The sequence below is a fragment of the Bactrocera dorsalis genome, chromosome 2 (assembly GCF_023373825.1).
Source record: "Bactrocera dorsalis isolate Fly_Bdor chromosome 2, ASM2337382v1, whole genome shotgun sequence".
In the NCBI taxonomy this organism is placed as follows: Eukaryota; Metazoa; Arthropoda; class Insecta; order Diptera; family Tephritidae; genus Bactrocera; species Bactrocera dorsalis.
In genome coordinates, this window is record NC_064304.1 from 100,186,122 (window position 1) to 100,212,117 (window position 25,996).

At 35.9% G+C, this 25,996-nt stretch overlaps 1 protein-coding gene across 8 annotated transcripts in view; it reads left to right on the top strand.

Moving 5' to 3' along the window:
- Nucleotides 1-25,996, top strand: part of LOC105226082 (5'-AMP-activated protein kinase subunit gamma-1) — a 197,758-nt gene that overhangs the window by 62,064 nt on the left and 109,698 nt on the right. For 6 of the 8 annotated variants that reach the window (XM_049447286.1, XM_049447287.1, XM_049447283.1 and 3 more), the window contains exon 3: nucleotides 14,022-16,197. The exons of the other annotated variants lie outside the window; for them this stretch is intronic. In XM_049447286.1, coding sequence (XP_049303243.1) covers nucleotides 14,383-16,197 — 1,815 coding nt within the window. In that variant the 5' untranslated portion in view covers nucleotides 14,022-14,382. The remainder of the gene's footprint in view (nucleotides 1-14,021; nucleotides 16,198-25,996) is intronic. 8 annotated transcript variants of the gene reach the window in all.

A 25,996-nucleotide genomic window follows, 5' to 3' on the forward strand; every position in this document is an offset into this window, starting at 1 on the left:
AGTGGGCAAAGTGCTGTATACGCCATCACAATCGAGTGATCTAAATCCGATGGAGCAGATATGGGGCCATCTAGATTTTATGTTGCAACAAAATGCAGTGCAAAGTGAAAAGCAGCTGTGCGCTTTGTTCGAAACCGAGTGGCAGCAGATAACTACGCAAGTAACCGAAGCGCTTGTCGCATCTATGCCGCAGCGTTTGCAGGCCATCTTAGAATCGGATCAGCCATAGACAAAGCTGATTTAAAGAATAAGTTTATGTTTCTAGTTTTATGTTTTTTATTTACTGCGCATAGCGTGGCTTGACAAGAAAAATCAGTTAAGAGCAAAATTATAAATAAAGAGATAAAGATTTTTTAGTTATTACTTATTAATAAAATTTCCTTCAAATGCGTTTTTACTTAACTTCTGAGTTAGAACAATCAGTAATATATAGCATTTAATATCAAATCAATATATATACTTTTATCAAAATTTACAAAAACGCATTTAGCCTGTTTTTCTTGTTAATACATGCTATTAAGTATTCTTTTTACTAATTTTTAGTGTTCGTGTCAACGCTCGCCCATTATCCGTCCAATCTTAGTTTAATATAATAAGTATTATTCTTAATTTAAGAAATTAGATTAATATAAAGCCAAAAGCCAATCACAGCCTTATAAAATAAATACAAATAAAAAAAGACATAAAAAAGTTTCTAATAAGTCTTAAGTAAAAAAATGTGCATATATGGTATAATATGTAAAAATAAGAAAAAAACTAAAAAAATATATAATTAGGGTTTTCACAAGTCTCATAAAGTTATAAGTTATAACGATTCGAAAACATAGCATTGGGAATTGTAAATGTGTAAACTCATTTTTTTAGTATGTAATCCAACAACAATTGTTTTAAACAAGTGTAAAAATTTATAATTTTATGATTTTACGATGCTTTACGACGGGTTGTGAGTACCTCAAATATATAATATATTTCTTACATAATTTTATTCATACACTGCAAATTTAATTTTCGAATCAAGACTAACTAAAATATTTGTAGTTTTTATCATGTATAGTTTTTAGTGAGAGTGAGACGCAAGTAAATCCAAGTTCTTCGTTGTTGCCAGCATCTCAAAGCAGAGGTTAAATGTCATCCACGGTGCATACTCGTTGTTTTACCAGTTACACCAAACCTAGCTTCCTTCGTCGAAGTCTTTAAGAACTGTATCTCAAACACCTGTCTAATATTTCATGAAAATCGGTTGAGTACTTCTCGAGAAATCTTGAAAACCGACTTCAAAAACACATTTTCGCGAAAAAGCGTTAAAGACGGCGCGCTTAGTCTAGCTAGCCTCGAACGTACAAGTTCTCAAGACTATATCTCCGAAACTATTACTCGGATCAATTGGAAAATTTACGACAATATTCTAGAGGTGTGGTAGAATTTAATAAAACAATAAAAAAATCGATTTTTTTAAACCCGTAAACCCATGTAACCCCTTAGGTATAAGAGTGATGACAATAAAATTTCTTGGCTAGGTAGGTAAGTGTAGTAGTATAACGAATTGATATATTGGAAAAATTGATTTTGAAAATTTTTGAGTTGTGACTCTTTTATAGTTAGTGTACGAAATCTTTAAATATGTGAATGAGCTATTCAAAGTTTTATATTGTAATAGTTTCGCTGGTGCAGCAATCGGATATTTTATTTTATATAATCAAATGTAAATATGAGTATGTATCCATACATTCAAACGTCAAAATCGAAAAGCAAATCGAAAGCAATGCAAACCAAAATCACATATCAGACATTTGCACGTGACTTTGCTGGCGAATGTCATGAAGCCGAACATTTGACATTTCCAAAGTTACTTGATATGTCAGAAAATTACAGACAATTCCAAAAAAAAAAATAACAAAAAACGTGTAGTTCCTAAGCTTTGAGGTATTCAAAGGCTACCCGTTTAAGCTCAAAATTAATATAAATAAGACGCGGCTTGACAACAGTTTGTCATGACAATCGCGTATAATTGTACTGACTTCTAAATAAACAATAACAATTAGCAAAGGCAGAAAACAACAGCGCAGCGTCAATATAGCAACCACTGAAGTGTGAAGAAACAACAAATGAAATTTACATACATACATATGTATGTTTTAATGTCAATATGTATCTATAAAAAATCAAATTTAATCAAGAATCGTTCGACGATTGCTTGTGAGACGCAAAACAAACCCGAAATTGATATAAATTGCAGAAATGTCAAAACGAAAAATTCGTTGCAGAAACTGTTGTTACTATTAATATGCACATAAACGTACGTATTTACATTTATAAATGTTTATGTGCATCTTCACACATCGCGAATGAGCCGCAAATGCAAATATGGTTGAATGCAATTATTCTGTCACGCCGCCTTAGCAACAGCAATTTGTTCTAACATTGTGCTTAAAATGTTTTTTGTTATTATTGCGATTGTTGACAGCACAAAAATGTGCCAACTTAATTTATATAATATTTGAACGACATATTTAGCTCTCAACGCGCGCACCATAGCCGTTTGCATTGTTGACATTTATACTAAAGAAAAAATTACTGTGGCACAGTGGGTCGGTTTGTGTGATTTCGCTTTCAGAAATTATTTTCGTTAGCTTAGCTATTTTTCTGATTACTTCATAGCATAGACTATATTATACGCATATAACAGAAAAATAACAAATAAATTCAAAATGGAAACCCTTAAGGGGTTACATGGGATTCCTCGGGTAAAAATACACATTTTTTAACAAATTTTTTCTCATATAAAAAATGAAATATTTTATTAGAATTTTCTCGAGAAATCTTGCCAACCAACTTAGTTTTGAGAAAAACGCATTATAAGACGGTGCACTTAGTCCAGCTAGCCTTGAGCGCAAACATTCTCGAGGCTGTATCTCCGAAACTATTATTCGGATCAAAACATCAAAACTAAGGACAATATTCTAGAGATGCTGTAGAATTTAATAAGACATAAGAATAAGAAAAAATCGATTTTTTTAAACGCGTAAACCCATTAAACCCCTTAATCTTTGCAATTTTAAAAAATACACATGCTTCAAGCTTAAAAATTGAGATATCTCTATAGATCGTAGAGAGCTGCCAAAGCTGGGTAACTGCCAGTGAAAAAAAATGAAAATTTCTCATTCTGCGTTGGATAATTTAAATTGAGTCTTAAGTTTCGATGTTCAAATAAACACCACTAAAAATATGTGACATACCCATATTGGAATTTGTGAAGAAGGTATATTAGACCAATCTGATGCCGATTTAGCCATCCGTCTGTCTGTATATACGCGACTAGTCACTCAGTTTTTAAGATATTTATTTGAAATTTTGCAACCGTACTTTTCTCACATTTGTCGGAACCGCTGTTATCGGAACACTATAGCATATATGTAGCTGCCATACAAACTGAGCGATCGGAACCAAGTTCTTGTATTCGAAATATTTTTCTTTTGAGGAGATATTTGCAGAAATTTTGCATATGTATTGCATACAAACTGACCGAACCCAATTCTTGCAAGGAATCATTGTTGTTGTTGTAACGGGTACCCAATCCCCGCTAGGATGGTAAAGATTAGCTAAGTCGTCGTCGGCGCATCCAACGCTAGGGCCCAACAAACGTGCTCTTTCGACGGGCTCGGACCAAAGGAGCAGGACTATCAGATGTGTGGAGTTAGTGGGACATGCAAAGTTGTTAGATATGTCGGGATCTATTCTGGATAAGGAGGAGTTCTGCTACAGTATCCAGAACGAAGTACTTTCGTTTCTCGCTCTTCGTCTGTAATGGTGGTAGTTTGACCCCAAGTACACCATTTACTGAAAGGAAGTCGGGGAAGGTGTTTTGATGGTTCCACTGTGAATGGTGTCCAGTGCTTGTCGGAAGTTAGTTACGTCAAAGTCTGGTCGCCGTATTGTTTGATGACGTTGACGTGGTTAAGAATGACCTTTTGATGGAGACGGTTCCGCTCTAAGTAGGTGATTGCAGTAATGATTTCTGCGAAAGCACTCCAGCAGGAATTGGAACATCATGAGGCATACAGTCGTAGTCCAGAGTGCAGTATTCTGATAGGTCTGGAGCTTCCTCGTCTGCGTCTCACTGCATCCAGCGACCATATTGGTGCGGCGTAGTTAAGGATCGGCCGGCTGATTGCCTTGTAAGTTGCCAACAGCGTTTCTTTGTTCTTTCCCCATGTGCTGCCGGCTAGCCACTTGAGGATTTTTTGCGACTCTACATTTTAGTGGTAATCACGGTGGTATGATGAGTGAAAGAGCACAGACTGTCAAAAGTCACACTTTTAGGATTATTTACAGTCGGAATCTTTACGCCATTGACTGCAGGTCAAGTCTGTACTTCTTCGTCTAATTTGTAAATGTGGTCGCTGTGTATATAGTAGGGGAGAGTGTTAAGTTCCGTGAAGCGAAGTGGCGAAGGGTAGTATATAGGTATTTTCTAGTAATAATAACTATATACTTAGCAAGCTGTATCAACTTTATTACGCCATTTGATGCATTTAATCCAACGCTAACATGCTAGTTTCGAAGAAGTTACTTGTTTTAACTTAATCTTTATCAAAGCATACAGCTATAATTTACGTCCAAGAAGCGGCGCAAAAGCTTGGTTGTATTTCGGTTGAATATTTTCAGTTACCGTTACACAGTTGTGTGCATGATAATCCGAATTTGAGTCAATAATCTTCATATTAAGGCGTACTTATGTTCTAAAACTCACCACTTTAAACGTTATTCTAATCTTCACATGGATTTTTATCGACGAAAAATGATCATTTATCTTTCAAGGTACTAGAGATATAAATTAGATTCAAGATCTTAAGGAAACCACAACAAATACAATAAACCGCAACTCAATCAAGAAATGTATACAAATTTCGAAGATTAGTTATTCAAAACTGTCTTAATCCTTTGAGATCATTTTTCGAAAATTTCGAAGTTATTTGCTTTCACATGGATAGCTTTGAAATTTGTTAGTGAATCAGATAACAGTTGTTAGAAACATTAACCAACTACCCTCGTAAGTCTTCATAGAACTCATTACCTAACTTCATTCACAACGTTTTTATAGTCGTAGGCTTTAGATCTCCAAACATTACAATTATTATAATTATTCTTGCCGCTCACCTATTGCTCTAAACTATTATACACATATGTATATATATAGTAAGATACAAATACCGTTACATATTTAGTAATCTGCTTTGTTGTTGTACTAAGTCATAAAGTATTTTTCACTTGAGAAGAAAAGCCATAAAATTGTGTTAATATGCTATTACTTTTACGAGTACTGTTATTCACTTTTCTCACTGGAAAAATTTATTCCTAAGCAAACACCAATATTTATTTATATATGTATATACGTATATACATGTATACATACATAGTATTTGTGCATTTATCTTAATTAATTGTAACATTTGCCAACGAATTGAATTTGTAATTGAAACAAATAGGCGTTGGCAGATGTCTCCACTCAGGACGAGGAGGGGAGGTCAGGTCGATTTGAGTGGTTTACAATTGAAATGACAAACAAGGCGAGGGAGGGAGTGTCAACATCAAATACATATACCTACACTTATACATATATGAAGCTTGTGGTGCCAATGGTGTGTGTGTGTGTGCAATGACAATAAGTTCAACTTGTTGCTCTTCCCCTGCATGAACTTGGCTAGTCAATAGATGGCTGCCTTCATAGCTTATAAGGGTTTAGCTGCTTGTAAGCATTGCTGCGCGCATACATATTTACATTACCTATACATATTACAAGTGCAAGTGCAATAAGTTGTATGTATGTTGGCATATGTGTGTGTGTGTGCTTGGCTCCCCATCGCGGAGGCGCATCTGTGGCCACTTACTTGCATAGCAATCAAGTTTAATTGCGCGCGTGGCTGAGTTACAGCCCTGTAAGTTTTTAAATATACACTCATACATACATACACAAAAGCATATTGGTTTTTGCTAAATATAACGTAATTTATAATGCAATAAGAAAATTGCATTTAACAAATGAAAAAATGAATTAAGCTGTTGTTGTTGTAATGGCAATTGTTTTGTATGCAAATTTTGCAACTAAGTGTAATGAGTATTGTGCAATAGTCAATTAATTCATATTAGAAAAAAATTATTCAAAAAATATGCCTCCAACGATTACGTATGCAGAACACTTGTTTCATTATATAATCGATCTATTTTTATATAGTTGTGAAAGAATAAAACGAATTGGCACATTACATTTTAAAATTATATACAGTCAAACAGATAATAGTAAACCTGGACTATGGGCGTGACGCCGCCCACATATATCGAGAGCACCAAACCGATTTGAGCCAAATTTGGTATGTGACATTCTGCAGACATTTGTATATTACAGTGTGAAAATAGGCGAAATCGCACTACCGCCACGCCAGTCATTTCTTCTGTGCCCAGTTTGGCGCCAATTCAAGATAACAAGTGCAGTCAGGTCCTTCTCCGCCTGATCTCTCCAACGGAGTGAAGGTCTTCCTCTTGGTCAGCTTCCCCTGGCAGTATCCGCCATCAGATACTTTCAGAACTGGAGTGTTTTCGTCCATACGTACGACATGATCTAGCCAGCGTAGCCACAGTTTCTAATTCGCTGAACTATGTCAATATCGTCGTATAGCTCGTACAACTGATCATTACATCGAATGCCAATGCCCAAAGAACCATAAAACTTCTGCAGAACCTTTCTCTCGAATCCAGCCAGCTAGCTTGATGAATTTTTCTAAGCTGCCACCTGGTACTATAGATCATCAGATTTCGGACCCCAGCAGTCTCAACCCATTTGGGAATCTTTCATCATAGAGGCTGAATTTACCAACGGTTGTGCCAAAGATTCCTTCTTTGCCCACCCTTACTTTAAAGTCGCCAAGCACGATATTTATCAGCGAAATGTTGAAGAACTTCGCTTTGATGGAAATTGTGGATAGACGTTCATCCACTGAGGTAAATGCCAGAACTCGGTGACAGAGTCTCTCTCGCACCATCAATCTCACACCGAATTTGCGCTCCTTTATATAACCACTGTTGTAAATGCCACAAAGACCTACTCGCCCACTGGCCCACTCGGTGATGTCAGCTTTTACTCTAACGAGGACATCAACCATTGTAAGAAATGGATGGTTACATGCTTTGTTTCGTTTCGTAAATTAATCTTAGGTATACCGTCTTTAAAAGTATTTTCTTTGAAATGCTAAATTATCCAAAATACTTAAAAAAGCGCTCAAACGATTAGCGTTTACTGTTTGATGAAATGCGGTCAATTACGTTGACATTTTAATCTAAATTACATACAGGCTTATGCATGCCACAAACAAAACCCCCACCATAAAACACTCTGTATGAAATATTGTATTATATATACAACACACACGCTACTTTAGAAAATTGGAAAAAAAAGAAAAACATATGGCACCCGATAACTGCGGCGACGACATTGAATATGTGAAACAAAGCGGCTTATTGGATAATTAGCAGTAATTCACAGAGGATCGACAGCGCAACAACAATAACATATAGCTTGAGAAAAAATGTGGTAGCGATAAATCACAAAAAATTTATTGTATAATCGCGCAGTGAGGCACATATTCGAAATAGTTTTTGCTGCAAAATATGTAAATTTTTTTTTGGATTACAGTGTTAAGAGATTACTCTTTGGAAACATGATCAACAAATTGTGCTTATTTATTTACTTTCTGTTTTTTTCAAATATTTATTTTTATTTACTTCATAAGACAATCTGTTTTGTTTAGTGCAACAGTCTAGGTACATTGCGCCTCGGAGCCTATTTTCGCCATTAGGTTTGCGACTTTGATACATTTTCATTAATGCGCCCAAATGTAGTCGGAGTCCGAGGAAGACGACGACATGGGTTTCGGTCTCTTCGACTAAACAACTCAACACTATTATTATTATTTTTATTTTCCGAATTTTTGCGTAAGGGGTAGCGTTGGTGTGCTCAAAGTTTGAAATTTATATTTTTCAATAAATATTTTTGAAATATTTGGTTGCCACTGCATTTCAATTAACTAAACGGCTAAAGAGGCTGCTTGTGGTTATAAAATGGTTATATAATGGTTGTCATACACTCATGTTGAAACAAAATTTGAGTTTTGGTTATATAATGGTTATTTATTGGTTATGTTGGTTATAAAATGGTTATATATTGGTTATCACACACTCATGTTTAAACAAAATTTGAGTTTTGGTTATAAAATGGTTATGTTGGTAATAAAATGGTTATATAATGGTTGTCATACCCTATTGCATAACCCTTACATTTCATATAAATATACCCACACGCATCTAATTAGTGTCACTGTCAGCTATGGAATATGTGTCACGTCTCGCATTGCCACACACCAACACACGTCTTGGTGTTCTTCGCTATCAGCTGCAACTGTTTCATATTTGATTTCCACTTAAAAAAGAATATGTACATACATACATACATACATACACATGTACAAATCCACAATATTACGTTTATAGGTTTATCGCCTGATTCTAAATGTAATAAAAGCGAAGTGACGTCTGTCTCATTATGCCAGATATCTTTATGATAAGCTTGCTGATTAAGCATACGTCGACGCATATATACAAACACACGGATTTAAATACAAATGCATACATAGGTATGTATGTAAATAGTTTTAATATACATATGTACATATAATATTTTTATGGCACATGATCATCAGCAGCTGAGCAATTTTGCTCGATTTGATTGATTTGACAGCGAGGCTATGAAGTCGAGCGCATGCAACCAATTAAAGTGATTTGAGTTGCATATAATTCACTTTTCTATATACTATATGTAAGTATATAAGCATGATTTTGTATGTCATAATTATTTTCAGTATACATAATATACAATAATTAGGCGTTATATATATGTATATATACCGATTGACTTGCCATATATACTATATTAGAAAAAAAGCATTAATATTACATATATGTATGTATATAGGTGCATAATATGTATATAACATATCTTCACAGAAATCTTAATGCCTACTTTACTATATACATATGTTGTACGTAAATACATATTGCTCTTTATAAATAAATGTATATATATTTGTAATTTAATAAATGCTGCTGTTGCCAATGATCCGTTGAAAATGTAGCAGTGAATCCAAGTGTCTGCTGGCGAGAATAGAACTAAGCCGTTTTGGTCTACTCTTTGACCAGTTCGGTTGTTCATCTTTCCATCGTCATATGTACCACATATCCTTTATATTGTAATCATCTAAGTATGTCCCGGAATAAAATGTCCCATACACTATCTAGAATTCGTGTTAAGTATCTGGGAAGTACGGTGTTCAATTATCATTCTAATATAAATAAACGAACTATAAAAATTAAATACCAAGCCACTCTTAAAGTTCGCAAAATGCGTTGACGACCTGTATGACGAATATTTCACACCAAACTAAACGGAAGATCAATCTGACATTACTAAGAACCAGTAGCTATGGCGTGATGTCCGGCCGGTTGAACCTAAACTAACCTTCTCGAACAATATTTACTCTGCAGTCGGCAGTCTTTTGTTCTTTTCGCAATTTGGCGCCTATTCGAGATACCAAGTGCAGTCAGGTTCTTCTCCATCTGATCTCTTCCCCCTGCGGGTACTGCGTCGAATACTTTCAGAGCTGAAGTGTTTTTGTCCATTCGGACAACATGACCTAGCCATCGTAGCCGCTATCTCTTGGTTCACTGAACTACATACATATGTCAATGTCGTCGTATAACTCGTACAGCTCATCGTTCAATTGATATTTGCCTTTCTCAATGCGCAAAGAAAAATATAACTACTGCAGAACTCTTCTCGAAGACTCGTAACGTCGATTCATCAGAAGTTGTCATCGTCCATGCCTCTGCACCCTATAGCAGGACGGAATTGTTGGGTAACTTATAGAGTTTGGTATTTGATCGTCGAGAGAGCACTTTACTTCTCAATTGCCTGTAAAAAGTTACCGTTTTTTTTTTTTTTTAATTTTTAAAATAATATGATACGTCGACAGTAGAAGTGTTGGAGTTAGAAACTTTGGGATAAAAATGGGAACTAAAAAAATTTCTTTTTCGTAAAAAATCACAAAATATGAAAAAGTTTCAATAAATCAATTCATTTATTATATGAAAAAAAAAAATGGTGAAAATATGCTTTTTTCGCCCGTCAGGACCCATGTAACCTTTTAAGAAATTTATGAGACTAGTTAAAACTATTACCAAATAGAGACTAGTCACTTTTAAAACTTATGTTCAATATCTTCCATAATAGTTGTATGCAGTTAAGACATACACATGTACGCATTTATTAATTTATAATAAATATGCACATACATATAATACATACGTTAATTACCGATTAAAATGCCGCACGCTATGGCGTTTTGTAGACCCGGTGGCTCTGTCTCAGAATTTCACCGACTTCGGCTCACGATCTTATACCGGTAAGACATACTCATGTTCATATGATATTTGTATGTACATATGTATGTATTGTATGGTATATAATATTATATATACATACGGTGTGTCTGTACCTTGCCGTACTCGCTACTTTTTAATGGTTGTGTTGGTAATTATTGATTCCGTCACAGCAGCAATTGTTGTTTGATAGTCTGTCCATTATTTATTGGAACTATCGATCAGGTGATTGAGAAATTGAAAGTGCACTAAGGCTAGTGTATTAAGAGATATTTTACATATAATACTTAGTGACTTCAAATTTATTGGGTTTATTATCAATCGAAAGAACATTCTTTGGCATTTATTTTATAAAGATTATCTTTATCTCTTTCAAATGTTGGTCGTGGCTACGTCTCAGATGGTTCAACCAATGAGTCCAATTTTCGATGACTCTTTCGAACATTTCAACTGGCACCTGGCCGATGATTACCAGCCCACAAACCACACGAAATCGTTGTTTTTTCTTGATGAAATGGCAGATTTTGAATCTCTTCAGGTTGTTCTTCGTCCCAAATGGCGAAATTTTGCTTGTTTAGCCACTAAGCCAGACATGGGCCTCATCGCTAGACAAAATTTGACTCGAAAACGTCGAATATTTTTGGAACTTTTCAGTAGCCCATTAAGCGAAGGGCTGGTTGAGCGGCTTTAGCTCTTGCACAAGCTGTATTTTATACGCTTTCATGTACAGTTGGCAACCGTGCTCAAAAATAATTCCAACTGTAAGCCTGTAAGATCATTTTCGTTATATATGTATAAATACATATACACACATATATTAATAAATATTTCTAGAAATTTTTGCCGCGTTTGACATATTTTCAACATTTCTGCTTCTAAGTTTCATTTCATGATTTATGTTTCCTGCACACGTTATAATTACTCTGCATGATTCGATCACTTTCGATCATCGCTGTTAATCATAAATGTCGTGTTTTGTAATGCATCATTGCATTGACTGGTCGTTAACCACTTGAAGACTACAAATGTGCATACCCACACATGTGTTACGTTATATTATATATTCTTATATGATATACTTGTTAAGCCCATATTCGTGATTTTCAACCCACACTAATAATTTTTTTCTGTTTTTTTTGCAATTTGATGAAGTTGACTTGCAATTTCACGTTTGACATTGATTATGCACATGTGTGTGTATGTAAGTATAATAATTAATTACCAGGAAATTTATGAAACATGACAAATTAATTGATTTTTTACTGTATACAAGTTTCTTTTATTAAATAGGACTGTAGTACTTTGTTAATTAATGAACTATTCGGTGATTTCTACTACTTATGGAAGAACGTGACAAATATGTACAATTGTGAGCGTTTAATCGATTATATATTCTGCGGAAAAATAGTTTTCTTACAATTTTTCATGCCGACTAAAGTAGCGAACATATAGTAACTTCCTACAAGTCGAGGAGCGAGTAATGATTGATTATATGATCATCATTGACTCTTTATAGTAATCTAAAATCTTAATTATTATAAGTTCATAATGATTTCGTATTTATGTTTTATAATTTTAATACAAATAATAGCTCCTGACATATTTTCAAAATGTTTTGTTCTTTGTTTTCCAATTCATTTCCCCGTTCACAGACAATAGAAAAAACTTTTAATCCAAAATATCTTTGATATTTCTGGGAAGATTGTCAAAAAGTTTCAGCCCGAACGCTCAAGACGTTTTGAAGAAAACTTTCTCTGACTTAAGTCTGAAAACAGCGTTCAAATCTCTGAAACTATTTGCTGGAACAATTTTCGAATAATATTCTCAAATATATAGGGTCTACTAATAACAACGATGTGCTGTTAAAATGAAATAATATACTAAAATTTGGTCAAACTAGGTAATGAATAATTTTATGTCACTTATGATTTGTAGAATATATCGGCCAAACAGCTACCACGTCTCTTCAATTTGAGGCCACTGACTCCGAATTTCGATAGTAAGTTTTAATAATTTCGACTCGTTGTTGGATCGTTTATCTTTCTACGATGACATGGCAAAGCTTACTGAAGGGAAATATCAAAAGGGCCGAAAAACGGTGTACTTTTATAGCGTACCTATTGAAACCCCCGTTAATTTACTACAAATACATAGGTATATATATTTTTTTTTATAGCTATAGCTTTGTATTATAAATTATTCCTGGTCCATTAAGCGCTTAAAGCTTCCGACAAGCCCACGGAAGTGCGGTTTTATAAATGAGCACTCCTTGTTGTTTTTTTGCTTTAATACGAATTTTGTTACTAAAAAAAATAAATAAAAATTTTTATTGTGTTTATTTTTACTTCAGCGATCAAGTACACTTGAGAACTTGTGCTGTTTTCGTGGTCACAAATATTGATACAATAATACTCTTACATGAGTACCAATGACTACGTCAAATGAATGGGAATATGTACGAGTACTTATGCATGAACATACTATACATATATACATATGTTCTTAAAAGATAAATGCATACATATATACATATATATATATATATATATACTGAACACATGCTTTTCTCTGTTTGAACTACCCTCAAGATCTCTGGAGGCCAATTGCCACGAGCAGCATTAAGTACGTTGCGTCACATTGCCTCCACCGTCTGGCATTTCGATGATGTCAGGCAGACGCACTGCAATTCAGAATGCTTATTTGCGGTCAGACGGCTGAGAGTATGCGCGCCTAAATGTATGTATTTGTAAACAATTGGTGCCGAAGCAGAAGCAGAAGAATGAAAATATGAAAGCACCTCTTGTGTTCATAACGCATTTTTGTCTGATGTGAAAGTAAAATATTTATTTTAAGCACATACATATGTATGTGTGTGTGTGCCTCAAAGTTGATTGATGATTGTATATAATGCGTCAGCAATTTTCGTAAGCTTCCCAAGTGGAGCTTAGTGAACGCATATTAGTCGCAAATGGGCGCTGAGTGGTGACGATGCTTGAAGGCATTAATATTTAGTGTTAGTTAGTGCCTTTTTTCTGATGTTGATTTAATTGATTGAGCGCGCTGACCACGCAGCCTGACACTTAACCCCTTACCGAATAATAAAATATAATATTTGGAAAACATTGTTTGAGCTCAAAAAATAATTAATCAAAAATTAGTATAAACCACTGAAGTTTACTAGCTGATTAAGTATAGTAGTTTTGTTTTTTTGTTGTGGATTATGGAAGACAAAATTGTAATTCATACTTTATAATTAAGTGTTTTCTCAAAGACCCATATAACTCAAATTTTGAGTAAATATGAAGTTTCTTGATAAAACTCTAATTTGGCACAGGGGATCGCAGTGGCTAGGGGCTAGGCGTTATAATATAAACATCAAGATTAGTAAAAAAAGAAGACCTGCAGGGTCGCAACAATTGTGTGTCTCATATACATAGAAGTCACATCCAAGTCATATCAACAGAAGAGGCAGCTGGTAGCACTGAAGCTTGCATAGACAAAACAACTAAATATTCCTTATTTATTTTATTTTCCAGATCAATGAGCTGAAACCCTACAAATATCACTAATTACAACCGCATACACACTGTATACATACATAACCTCACAAAGAATATTTTCTCAAGCAGTGATAAAAACCAGCAGATCAATGTCGTTCAAAAGAAAATATTATCGACGTTAAGTGTAGTGAGTTATTTTAAGTTGTGTACAATTCTACAGTCCCTGTCCCACCAAAAAAAGTTTAAACGTTGTGCTGTAAAATTAAGCGTTCACGAGCAAATTTATTAAACAAAAATTAACCCTTAACCCATTTTATACGTTAACAAACTTACGAAACGATTTTATAAAAACGAAAAACGAACAAAAAATCTACCTGCAAGGCAGTATTTTCCACAAATGGCCACAAATTCTAGACGCATAGGGGAAAGCAACAACAGTACTGAAGAGAGTAAATGTACCCTATCGAAACACAACGCCGCCACAACAATGACGCACGAAGAGCACACGAATACCGCCGAAACATTGCAGAGCGAAAGCGCAAACACGCAAGCAGCTGACCAACCAAGTATTAGCGCTAATAATGCTGGAACGGGTATCCAGCATGTCGTGGGCCCACAACGGTTGGGTGATGATGTCTTCGAAAACGCTTTCGACGAGTCCATGGATTGTCTAGAACAGGCCGAAGCGGATGGTTACGAATCGGACTCGGAAAGCGCCAATGAGTATGACGATACAGTCAGCGATTCTGTGACGACTGGATTGCGTACCATTGACAGTGAGCATCTGACTTTCTCCAGTGGTTTTGGCAGTTCGATGTTGTCGAGTTTTCCGCCAACTGGTTCATACGATTACAACAGTTGTAGCAGTAGCAGCGACAGCGAGGAAGAAGTACGCGCCGGTGTGCAACATGACGAACGCACGGGCAAGTTTCTACCCGTCGAGTCACGTCATTTAGATATCTTCCATACGCGGCCGTATTTATTGCCATTCGTAGAGCGTCGACGTTTGTCGCAATGCAAGGAAGAGGATGAGGATGATGGCGAGAAGTCACCACAGCCAACCACAAGTGGCATGTCGGCGCCGAAGTTTGAGAAATCGACACTACCAACGCCGCCACCACCACCACCAACCACTGACGAGGCAGCGGCAGAAAAGTTTAAAGAGTTGGAACGTTTGCGTCAGCAATTTATGCATAAAATCGACAGTATCAATACCAATAATGTGGATGATATCAAAACGGTTACAGTGACCGCAGAAAATTTTTCACCACCCCCACCACCACCAATACCGCCAACAATATTGCCACCATCGCTTATTAATTTGCTGCAGTCGACCAGGAAGAAACCACTGCCGATGATTAAGGCAGCCGAACCGCGTAAGGCAATTATGCCGGCACCGCAAATGTCAACGGCGTCAAACGAAGTCGCCGCGGTGAATAACCATATGCCGCTCGCTAGTTCTACAATCAGCGTGGTCCCCACAAACCACAATGAATCATCAACGCTTATGACAACACAACCGCAGTCAACCGCGCCAAGTTTCGCCTCAAACACCACCGCAATGGCCAGCAATAATGCAGCATTGAATGTGTCAAAACACGCCGAATCGAAGTTGCCGCATGCCGAGAGTTCTGAGATGCTTATTATTAAAGGTAAATTTACCGTAACCAAAGCAAAGGAGACGCCCGAACTACAACAATTGCGCACCGAGGCCGATAAGCTGAAACATCTGAGCTCTAGCGCGAATGCACATACCATCAGCTTTCCCAGCAGTTATGGTGGTTACACCTCTGTGCAGGGACTCTTCTCACAGCGTTACGGTAGTCACAAATTTCCCACCGCCGTGCCGCATCTTTCGAAGAAATTTTTCGATGCTTCGCTGGTTGAAATTCGTACGCCGGATGCCAGCAATACATCGCTTAATCAGATTGGCAACGAAGAGCGTCCGAAGTGTGAACATATCTCAAAAAGCACAGAGAACGCCACATCTACGTCTGCATCCACACCCGCATCCAAAAACACAACAACTCTCATTCACCACCAAAGTTACAATAATTGTGATAATAGTTTAGTGAAACCACCCGGCAATCTAGCGCATTTAGATGATGTGTGGATCAAAAGAACGGCGGTCAAAACTCCATCAGCAAGAAGGCAAACGCTAGATGAGAGTGCATTAGGGATTGGGCGCACAACAGCTGCGCCTTCGGAAGATGTAAGTTCTGTTGCTCGAAAGAATCACTAAATGTTACAAATTCATGGCATTTCAGCCAGTTCTAAAATAGATTTTAATGTATAAAGAAATTGTACAGATTCGAGTTTATGCGGCTTTTGTAGGGTTTGTCCGGAAAGTAATAGAACGAAGTCGATTTAAAAAAATTATTGAATCAATCGTTATAATTCTGCGTCGATACAGCGCTGCCAGCATGATTTTCAAGCATTGAAGGCGTCACGGAAGGCATTCTCCCGAATAGCCTTGAGAGCCGAGGTGCACCCCCGCTGTCGTTTCAAAATGCCTCTTTGTCTCGGGATCGTACTCAAAGATCCATGACTCGTCAACTGAGATTACGTTATTCAAAAATTGCAATTATGCAATGGGCAATTAAACGAATACTTAGTAGACGGTCTGAGTTCAAAGCTTTGTGTATATGAGTCATATTCTCGGTGTTTGTCGAAGTCGCATGTCTCCCAGCACGGTCCTCATCAGTGACCTCTTCCCGGCCCTCCAAAAAGGCCTTCTTGTTAAAGCAACATCCGGGTAAGCCTGGTTGATCATATAAAAGACTCTGTCACAGAATTACCGAGTTTCACACAGAATTTAATCGCGTAAAAGGTTTGTCCTGACTCTCCAGGTGCTCGGAGACAACTGACCAGTTAACCCGCTCGTTCGTTAGCTAGGAACGCCCTCTACCGAATCCAGTCGGTGCGCGCACGGACCGAGGTACAGTCGTGGCGTAAGAAAATCAGTCCTATTACTTTCTGAACAAACCCCGTATAACGGTTTATGAAATAAGTCAGTTTAAAATTCATGAATCCCAGTTGTTCTGGAATACTTGCGACTTTTTTTTAAGGGGGTATTCTAGTCTAGAAGCATGAATTTCAGGTAATTTTTAAAGTGTCGTAAAAAGAAGACAATTTATATTTTTATTATACATTTTTTTATTAGTTATTTGTTAATTTTAGAAGAGTAGAGAAAAAAATTAAAAACAAAAAAAAGTAAAAAATTTCAAAAATTATGAGCTGACGAAGTGGGGGGTCTCTAAAAATTTCCACGTGACCATGCCCATGATTTCAACCCTCCTAGTTATCTGAAACCAAAAAGAATAAAAAGATTATTAACCTAGAATAATGTTGCAATGGTCGAAACTACGAAAAAGTGGGGAAACAAGTTTCACAAAATGGCGACGGCCTAAAAAAAAAGTGTTTTTGGCTCACTTTTTCTGACTCTTTTGAATTTTTTAAAAATAATGAAAATAAAAATTTGGGGATGGTGCTAGTTCCAACCATAGACAAGCCTACAAAGAAGACTCTATAAAAATTTCAAGTAAATCGGTCCAGTAGAACCTGAGAAATCGTGGGCATCGTTCCGCAAATTTTTAAATATCTAGACTAGAATACCCCCTTAAATTGGAAACGTGATAGTAAATTGTGTGGAGAAATTGATTTTCTATATTCAAAACAAAAGTATATACTACACATGAAATTTTTGGGTTTTAGGTCATTGACTTTAAGGTACAAACCTAAGTCCAGTGTATATTTGGCCATCATACGTTCATACATACATACATATATCCGAATACGCTCTGTGTTTATTTGCAAAGCAATGCTTCGGACGAGACCAAAATATTTACATTTGTCTGCGTTTGATTTTGACTGAGTGAAGTAAGTGAGTACCATATAGCCTTGGGCTTTGGCCATGCCGGTCAATGCACGAAATAAAGTAAAATGTGACAAGTATGATTACGCATCTTTCTCAATAGGCTATTAGCTTAACAGCTGGGGAAAAGAATTGTGACTGATAAGTCAATATACATATGTATTTTAAGATAAACATCGGTGTAAATAAATACATTTGCGTATGTGCCTTTGTTTACCAACCGTTTCACTTGTCCATCTCTCTAATTATAACTCAAATTATATGGGTGTGCACTGATTGCTACCTTTCTTCGGGCATAAAAGCCAGTAAAAGTGTAAGCACTTTTACATTTTTGACTGTATTTATAGCGTACGAGTAATTTTGTATTTATAAACTCCCAACTTTGCAATACTTTACACTTACTTGTTTACTTATTGGCTTTGCATAATTGCGGAAATTTTCAGTAGTTTCGGTTAAAACGTTTTATTTTCGCTGATTCAGCCAGTTACTTTACATTTTGCCTGGCAACTGTGTCAGCGAAGATAAGTTTTTTTTAGAAAAATACCATACTAGCGTTTATGGAAAAATTATGTAAGTGGATTGAAAGAAGCCCGTCTGAAAAAAGTCAGCACGGAAACCGCTGAATAGTAAAAAAAATTTAAGTATATTTTTATGCGTATGTTTATATTCAGTTACATATAACGGTTTTTAGGCAGACATCTTTCTTCACATTGATTTTAATCTCATCCTGCAATTTAGAGTCGTTTTGCTTAAAGTATTTTTTTATAGAAGGAGAAAGCATCGAAATCCGGAGCTTTAATCCGCTAAACCTAACTTACTCCCATCTCATGTCTCTTCCATGGGACTACTGAACAAAGTATTACTGCATGGGAGAGAAGAAAACATTTAAGTCTCTTCTACTGTACGGATTGACTGTTGTAATGTTCTTAATCTTCTTTCTCAGCCTTTCATTTTACAGAGGATTCGCATATACGCATATACATAAGTGCAGTCAAATTTTCCACCGTGATACTATCTCCAACTATGGTCTTCAGCTTTTCCCTTATACTTGAAAATCGAGAGCAATGATAGAGTACGTGTTTAGAGTCTTCTATACAATCTGTACACATCGGACAATATGGACTAAAGTCATGACGATATTTGTATAGATAGCTTCTAAAGCAAGTGGAAATCCAGGTCACCATGTTGTCTATCTATCCACGAATGTATGTCCGGAATCAGTCTGTGGGTCCACCGTTCTCTGCATGCAGTTTGCCACCGTTGCTGCCACATTGCGATGCTTTTGATTCTCTCCTCTCTCTAGACGTTTCTGATTAGTTATATTCGTCTCCCTGGTATCAATCGGCGCCATAATGGCTAATACCTCAGCAGCTTCGTTTGATATGGTTCGGATAGCACTTACCAAACGTATTGCAGAAAGTCTATATACCGCGTTAATTGTTTAAGCATATGATTTTATGTCTGGCGCCTGTATTCACATTGGAGTCGCATACAGTATAACTGGACTCATTAGCTTAGCTATTAAAAATCGTCGGCTAAAACACGCCAAGCCTTTACTTGACATCATTCTAGCTAAAGCATTATAGATTTTATTTGCTTTGCATGCCATAATTTCCAAGTTCTCCTTGAATTTAAGTCTTGAGTCCACTATTACAGCAAGGTACTTCAACGGTGAATGTGAAGTAATCTCACATTCTCTTATGGTGATCCTTATCTTTTCTTCATTTTTTCTGGAGCTTATGAGCAAGACTTCTGTTTTCTGCTCAGCCAGCTCTAAACTCATTGTACCAAACTATCGACGCAAACCTTTTATGCAGGCATTGCATTTCATTCGGAGGTCATCCAGTTGTTTAGCCACTGACACCACTATGAGGTCATCCACATTAGCGATTGTTTTCACATTTTTTAGTTGCGGTATTCTTAGCACCCTGTTGTACATATGTATGTACATCAAGATCCTTAGTACTGGGCCTAAAACCGAGCCTTGCGGTACTTCATTGGAGATAGTGGAGTTCTGACTGCCCTCGTCCGTTTCGTGTAACAATCTCCTATTTTGAAAGTAGCTCATTACTTGCTTTAATCAGATAGTGAGGAGTGCGTAAGAGCTTAGCTTTGACTAGGATGAGAAATAGTAACTTTTCGAGTCCTTGCAATGAAGTTAAGATTAAAATTTGGTTTTATGGGTGAAATAAAGGAAGCCTATTTTAATAACTAATCATAATTTAAAAGAGTAGGATTCTTTTTTCAAAGAGGTTGCAATCTTTTTCAATGATGAATGGATATAAGGCATGAGTGATGTCCGTTTCAAAGTTTTCTCAGGTTTTTGGTCATATTACAAAAACTATTTTGGAAAAAATAATCATTTAATGAATATTTCCATCGAAAATTCATTTAAATATGGATTCGACTCGTTAATGCTGTATATGTTGTACTCATAGTATCGATCCTTCACCGCAACCCACAAAAAATATAATTGACGTTATCGAGACGGTTATGATTACTGAAGTACCAAAAATCGTTTTTTCTTCCTTTAAAAAAATTCTTGTACACAAATCAGAAATATAAATATGTATGTATATGTACATATATAATAATATATCTTTGGAGGATTTTGATTTATAATATTATACATATATATCACTAATATTATAATTCCTCCAAAGACGCCTCTTCAAACCCAAAAATAATAAAAATAATAAATGCTTTTTGAATAAATGTATAGTATTATATACATACATGCATACGAATATATGTACATTAGAGCGAGTCGATCTTTTTTCTACAAAACCGCGTATACGTATAAATGTTCTACGAATAATTCTAAACAACTTTTCGTAAGATTCCGACAAGTGATCAATAGAATATTAATAGGTGCACTAGGTATTAAATTTCATTCTTACAGCTCACAAACCAAACACAGCTCAAAAACCAACTAAGAAATTTCTACGTATATAACCCTAAAAAAATTAAAATTCACCTCTAAACCTGTATTAGACCCATATTCTCTTAGGCAAAGTTGTTCAGCCTGAGCCGTTGAACATTTCTCGCATACGCGATTATTCCGTTGTTTAGCTTCCTTTAAATCAACCCGCTCTAATGTACATACATATTCAATCGGTGAAGACTAAAAAGAACGATTTGCTGAAAAAACCAACAGAATTGGCCCCTAATAAACAATTAATGCTAAATATAGCGCTTTGGTGGAATTCGGTGCCGACAGCAAAAATTTCTACCGCATGAAAGGTCCGCACTCAGCTACACATTTGTAAACAAATAAATTAAGCAGGAAACAAATTAGTAATTTGGTAAACAAAATGCACAAAATGGGTAAAGAAGAATGAATAACAATAAAAAATAAAGCAAAAATTATGATTAAGTTGGAATTCGCAAAAATTTCAACGGCAAATAAAATAATAATCGGTTATTGGCTCCCGAAGAAAGCGAGAAGAGATGTGCGCTTCATGAACACTGCATATGAAATTTCATATCTAAATCTTAATGAAGATAAATTTATATAATTAATTAATGTCACATTAAATTTAATAGATTTTTTTATATAAATATTATTATATTATATAAATTTTTAAACTAAAGATAAAGAATTTTTAAACTAAAATATCGAAAACAAAATGTAATTATGTGACAACTACATGACCTCTATTGACCTAGACTACCCACAAAAATCAATAAGAAACTGGTGTATACATATGTAGGTATACATACATATATGAGCAGGGTATATGAAGCTTACCACGAAGTTTCTAACACGCAGAAGGAAATGTCAGAGACACTATAAAATATACCACATACATACACGCATACACTTTGCAAGACTGAGCCTAAAACATCTCGGTAATCGTAACTTCGGTGAACCAGAAGACAGAGCCGAAACTGAAATTAGCCGTCACAACAAATTTGATAGCCCTCAAAGCAAAGCGTTTTATCAATCTGTAAGGGTCTTATGAGCCAGTATATAGAGTTTATTTATACCACAACTGTCCAGCGTTCTAAGCTGTCCCAGTAAGATGCATCTTAGGGTATTCGGGTTAACCTAACCTAATTAAAATTTGGTTGTGTTGTCCTGACAAAATTGGATTTTTGATCAGATCAACAAACCAATAGGTTATTGTATGTAGAATTATATACAAAAAGGCTGAAAAGCTGATGATCGCAACATTTGTCTTCAAGTTATCACTGCAACAAATTCGAAAAGTGCTGTTTCGAGAAAGACGCTTTCAAAAATAAATTGAAGCTAATTGAATTGCGGGACTACCTTTTAAATGGCTATAACTCAAAAACTATTTGAATTATCGATTTGAAATTTGAAAAAAGTTTCAAAATTTCACATTAGTAGCGTTTTAGTTGTCCGACACACGAAACTAAAAGATAAAGATTTTTAACAATTAATAGATTTCAATATATTTCTCTTATTTAAAGCCTTCATAAATATTTCAATATTTCACAAAAGTCACTATTTACATACCATAAACCGCTTTGCTACCAAATTTTTAGATTTTACAAAGCAAAACACCTTTATTTGTTTGCCTATAATTGCAAAAGCCATAACAAAGTCCTAATTGTGGTGCACATTGCTTGATTGTTTACTCGGTTTTAGTTGGACTAATTTTTCACTTTTGCTTTTCACTTGTTCGCTTAGCTATTAAACGCTTTTGTGCTTACTTAAATATATTTGAAGAAATATATATAAGTATGTATATACATACATACATACATATGCATTAACAGTTTTGTTTACGCCTTCCACATTTAAAATCCATTTCATTTGCGCGAAATTTCATTCAAAAATTCAACAATGAGTACGACAAATCTAGACATTTGTACCTACAAACATGTACATAAATATTTGCCTGTAAGAGATGACCCATAACGAGGTTTCCTACTATTTTTAAGAAAACCCACAGCAACTTCAAATTTAATGGGGAATTATTGCTATCATTAGAAAGAGCATTCTTTGGCATTTATTTTTTGAGGATTATCTCTTTCAAATGCTGGCCCCTATTACGTCTCAGATGGTACCTCTGTTGAGTTCAATTTTCGATTACTCGTTCGATCATTTCACTTGGTAACAGACGAATGACACACGTGATGTTTTGCTGCTCCAAGGCCTGAATCGAAGCGGAATTGTCCGCATAGACTTTAGACTTTACATATCCCCACAGGAAAAAGTCTAACGGTGTGATATCACACGATCTTGGTGGCCAATCGACCGGCCCAAAACGTGGTTTAATTTGCTCACCGAACTGTTCTCTTAATAAATCCACTGAGTGTTGCGATGTTTGTAAAGTGGCGCCGTCTTGTTGAAACCAAATATTACCGAGATCACGAGCATCGATTTCAGGCATCAAATAGTCGTTTATCATGGCGAGATAACGGTCGCCATTGACGTTTTTTTTTCACACCGGCATCATTTTTGAAGAAATATGGGGCTGTTCACATCAATCCATTTTTTCTGGATGAAATGGCAACTCTTGAATTTCTTTAAATGGCTCTTCGTCCCATATGTGGCAATTTTGTTTGTTTACATATACATTGAGTCAGAAATGGGTTTGGCTCGAAAACGACGGATTTTCTTGGAACTTTTCAAGAGCCTATAGAGCGAAGAGATATCGCTTGTGTAGGTTGTGCGGCATAAAATACAACAAGTCGTTTCATAAGTCTGTCAGAGTTGCTGTGAACGGCGCTGGATCGACTCTCCAAGGTCTTCGTGTACACTCTCAGCTACGCCTGCTATATTTTCTTCACTGCGTTTTGGACGTGGTCTATTCGGTCGAATATTATCCAGTAATAAATGCTGGGTCTCAAAATGGATGATGGTGTTGCGAATAGTAGGATCAGTAGGCCGATTACGTTGACCATAAGTTGAGCGTAGCGCGCGAAAAACATTCTTTACCGAACGTGAATATTCGTAATAAAGTTGAACGATTTGTAAACGTTGTTCAGACTTAAGTCTTTCCATAATGAAAAGCCAAAGAATACTGAAATAACATGACAGCTTGACACGACGCACGCGTAATCTGATCTGTCAAAAAAAGGCTTTTGAAAAAGATAGCTCTACGGGTTGTTGGGTTTTCTCTGCAGAACGGATATAGTGTATGTGATTTTTATACTCGGTATCCAGATAAAAGTCCAAGATGTATTTGTATACTTTGTAAAAGTAACATTTGCTTGAAGTGCTCTGAGATATTCGTTCATAAAGTTCGAGGTCCGCTAATATGAAAGCCTTTTACTGAAGTAACCTTCAAATGAAAAACAAATAGACTAAATGATAATAGATATTTTTCATATTTTTGCATAAAACGTTTACTCTTTTTAAAAAATAATGTCAGCTGTTTTTTGGCGTTATATAAGTGGCATGAATGAATATGTCTCAATATTTTTTCATGATGAAATTCCTACAATACTTTATGTACATACTTACATATGTACACCCAAACCTTTTTTTTGATTTGATAATCATAAAAGCAAAGCGCTTATTTGTTGCCTTCTTAACTTTTATGAATGTCTTTTAGCTTTTTATGACGTCGTTTATATGTTTTTGTTGTAGATATGCGATCACGTAGACGTCTAGATGGAGAGCCAAAACACAAAAGTTTTTGTTTTTGCTTTTTTCTGGTACAAACAATTTTTATTGCTGTCTGATTGGTGCTGTATTTTTATCTGACAGTTTTTTCGACACATTTTTTTAAACATATTTATGTCGCTTTTTGCAAAAAGCTATGCACATATGTATGTATGTATGTATGTGTACAAGTATGTTATTTAACATTAATTGTTTGTGCTAATTGCCTTGCGGTTTCGCATAGTTTAATGTTTGCCGTTTTGTTGAACTTGCTTCGCAGTTTTGGCCTTTTATTTCATTTTAATGTATATTTTCATATTTTCTTCTTCTTTTTCTTTTCAAATTCGCTTTAAACGTAATTTATTTACACTTTGCTTGCCTTTTCCACAAACGCTTTGCTCTTTCTCTATTGGCGATCCACCGTTGGCGCTGCATACTTTCATACATACAAACATACATACATGTTATACATACATATGTATATGTATGCATGTCGAGAAGTTGGATACACGTCGGGCACGTGATGAGAATATCTCATACCAGCTTTGGCGCGCGTGTCTATTGAAGAACTTTGCTGAATTTTTTTTTTTTTGTTAATTTTTCATTACAATTTCTGGCCTTGTTCCGATTTAGTCGAACACTCTGCTGTGTGAATATAAAAATTATAGGCAAGTCGAATTTGTGGGTGTTGATTAGTGACTTGCATTTGGCTGTTTGTCAGTTGTAACCAGCTTTGGCATAATTTGGAAAAGCATGATACTTCAATGAATCAGAATATACTATTTGTAGATACTTATATCATAATTTTAAGGAGCATTTACATATATTTTCATGCCGGATTTCCTTCTCCAATTATAACAGGTTTTTCAATAAGAGCGCTTGTGACATTAGTTGTGTGGCTTGTGGAGCCGTCCTGTTAGAACCACATATTGTCGAAGTCTATATCATCCATATTCGATTATCATTGAACGGTAGCGATTCCCATTCACTGTAACGTACCGGTCTTGATCAGCGCGGAAGAAGTACGGCCCATAAACCACTCCAAACCGTAATTTTTTCGGGATGCAAAGGTGACTCATGGAGTGCGTATGGATTGTTGCCTGACCAATAACGCATATTTGCTTATTGACAAAGCCAGAAATCAGTCTCATCGCTGAAGATGATTTTTCGTTGAAAATCCGGATAATTTTCAAATCGTTGCTCAATTCACGAACATACAACGATTCTTGTGGTCAAGCGGCTTCAGTTCTTGCGTCAATTTTTAAAGATGTAGGCCACGATCTTTTCGCAAAATTCGTCACATCGGCGTCACAGAGTTTCCCAACGCTTGAGGACGACGTGTGAGAGACTGATTTGGGTCTTCCTCAATTGATGTGATAGCGACACTATGGGCACTTTGTCTCACTGGCACGGGAACATTCTGTACTGAGCCTGTGGATTAAAATCTTTACACTAGACGCTGAATTGTCGTTCTGATAAAACGATTATGACGATCATAAACTGGATGTAGCGCTCTTAAAGTTGAGGCCACTGACTACGAATTTCGGTAGTAAATTT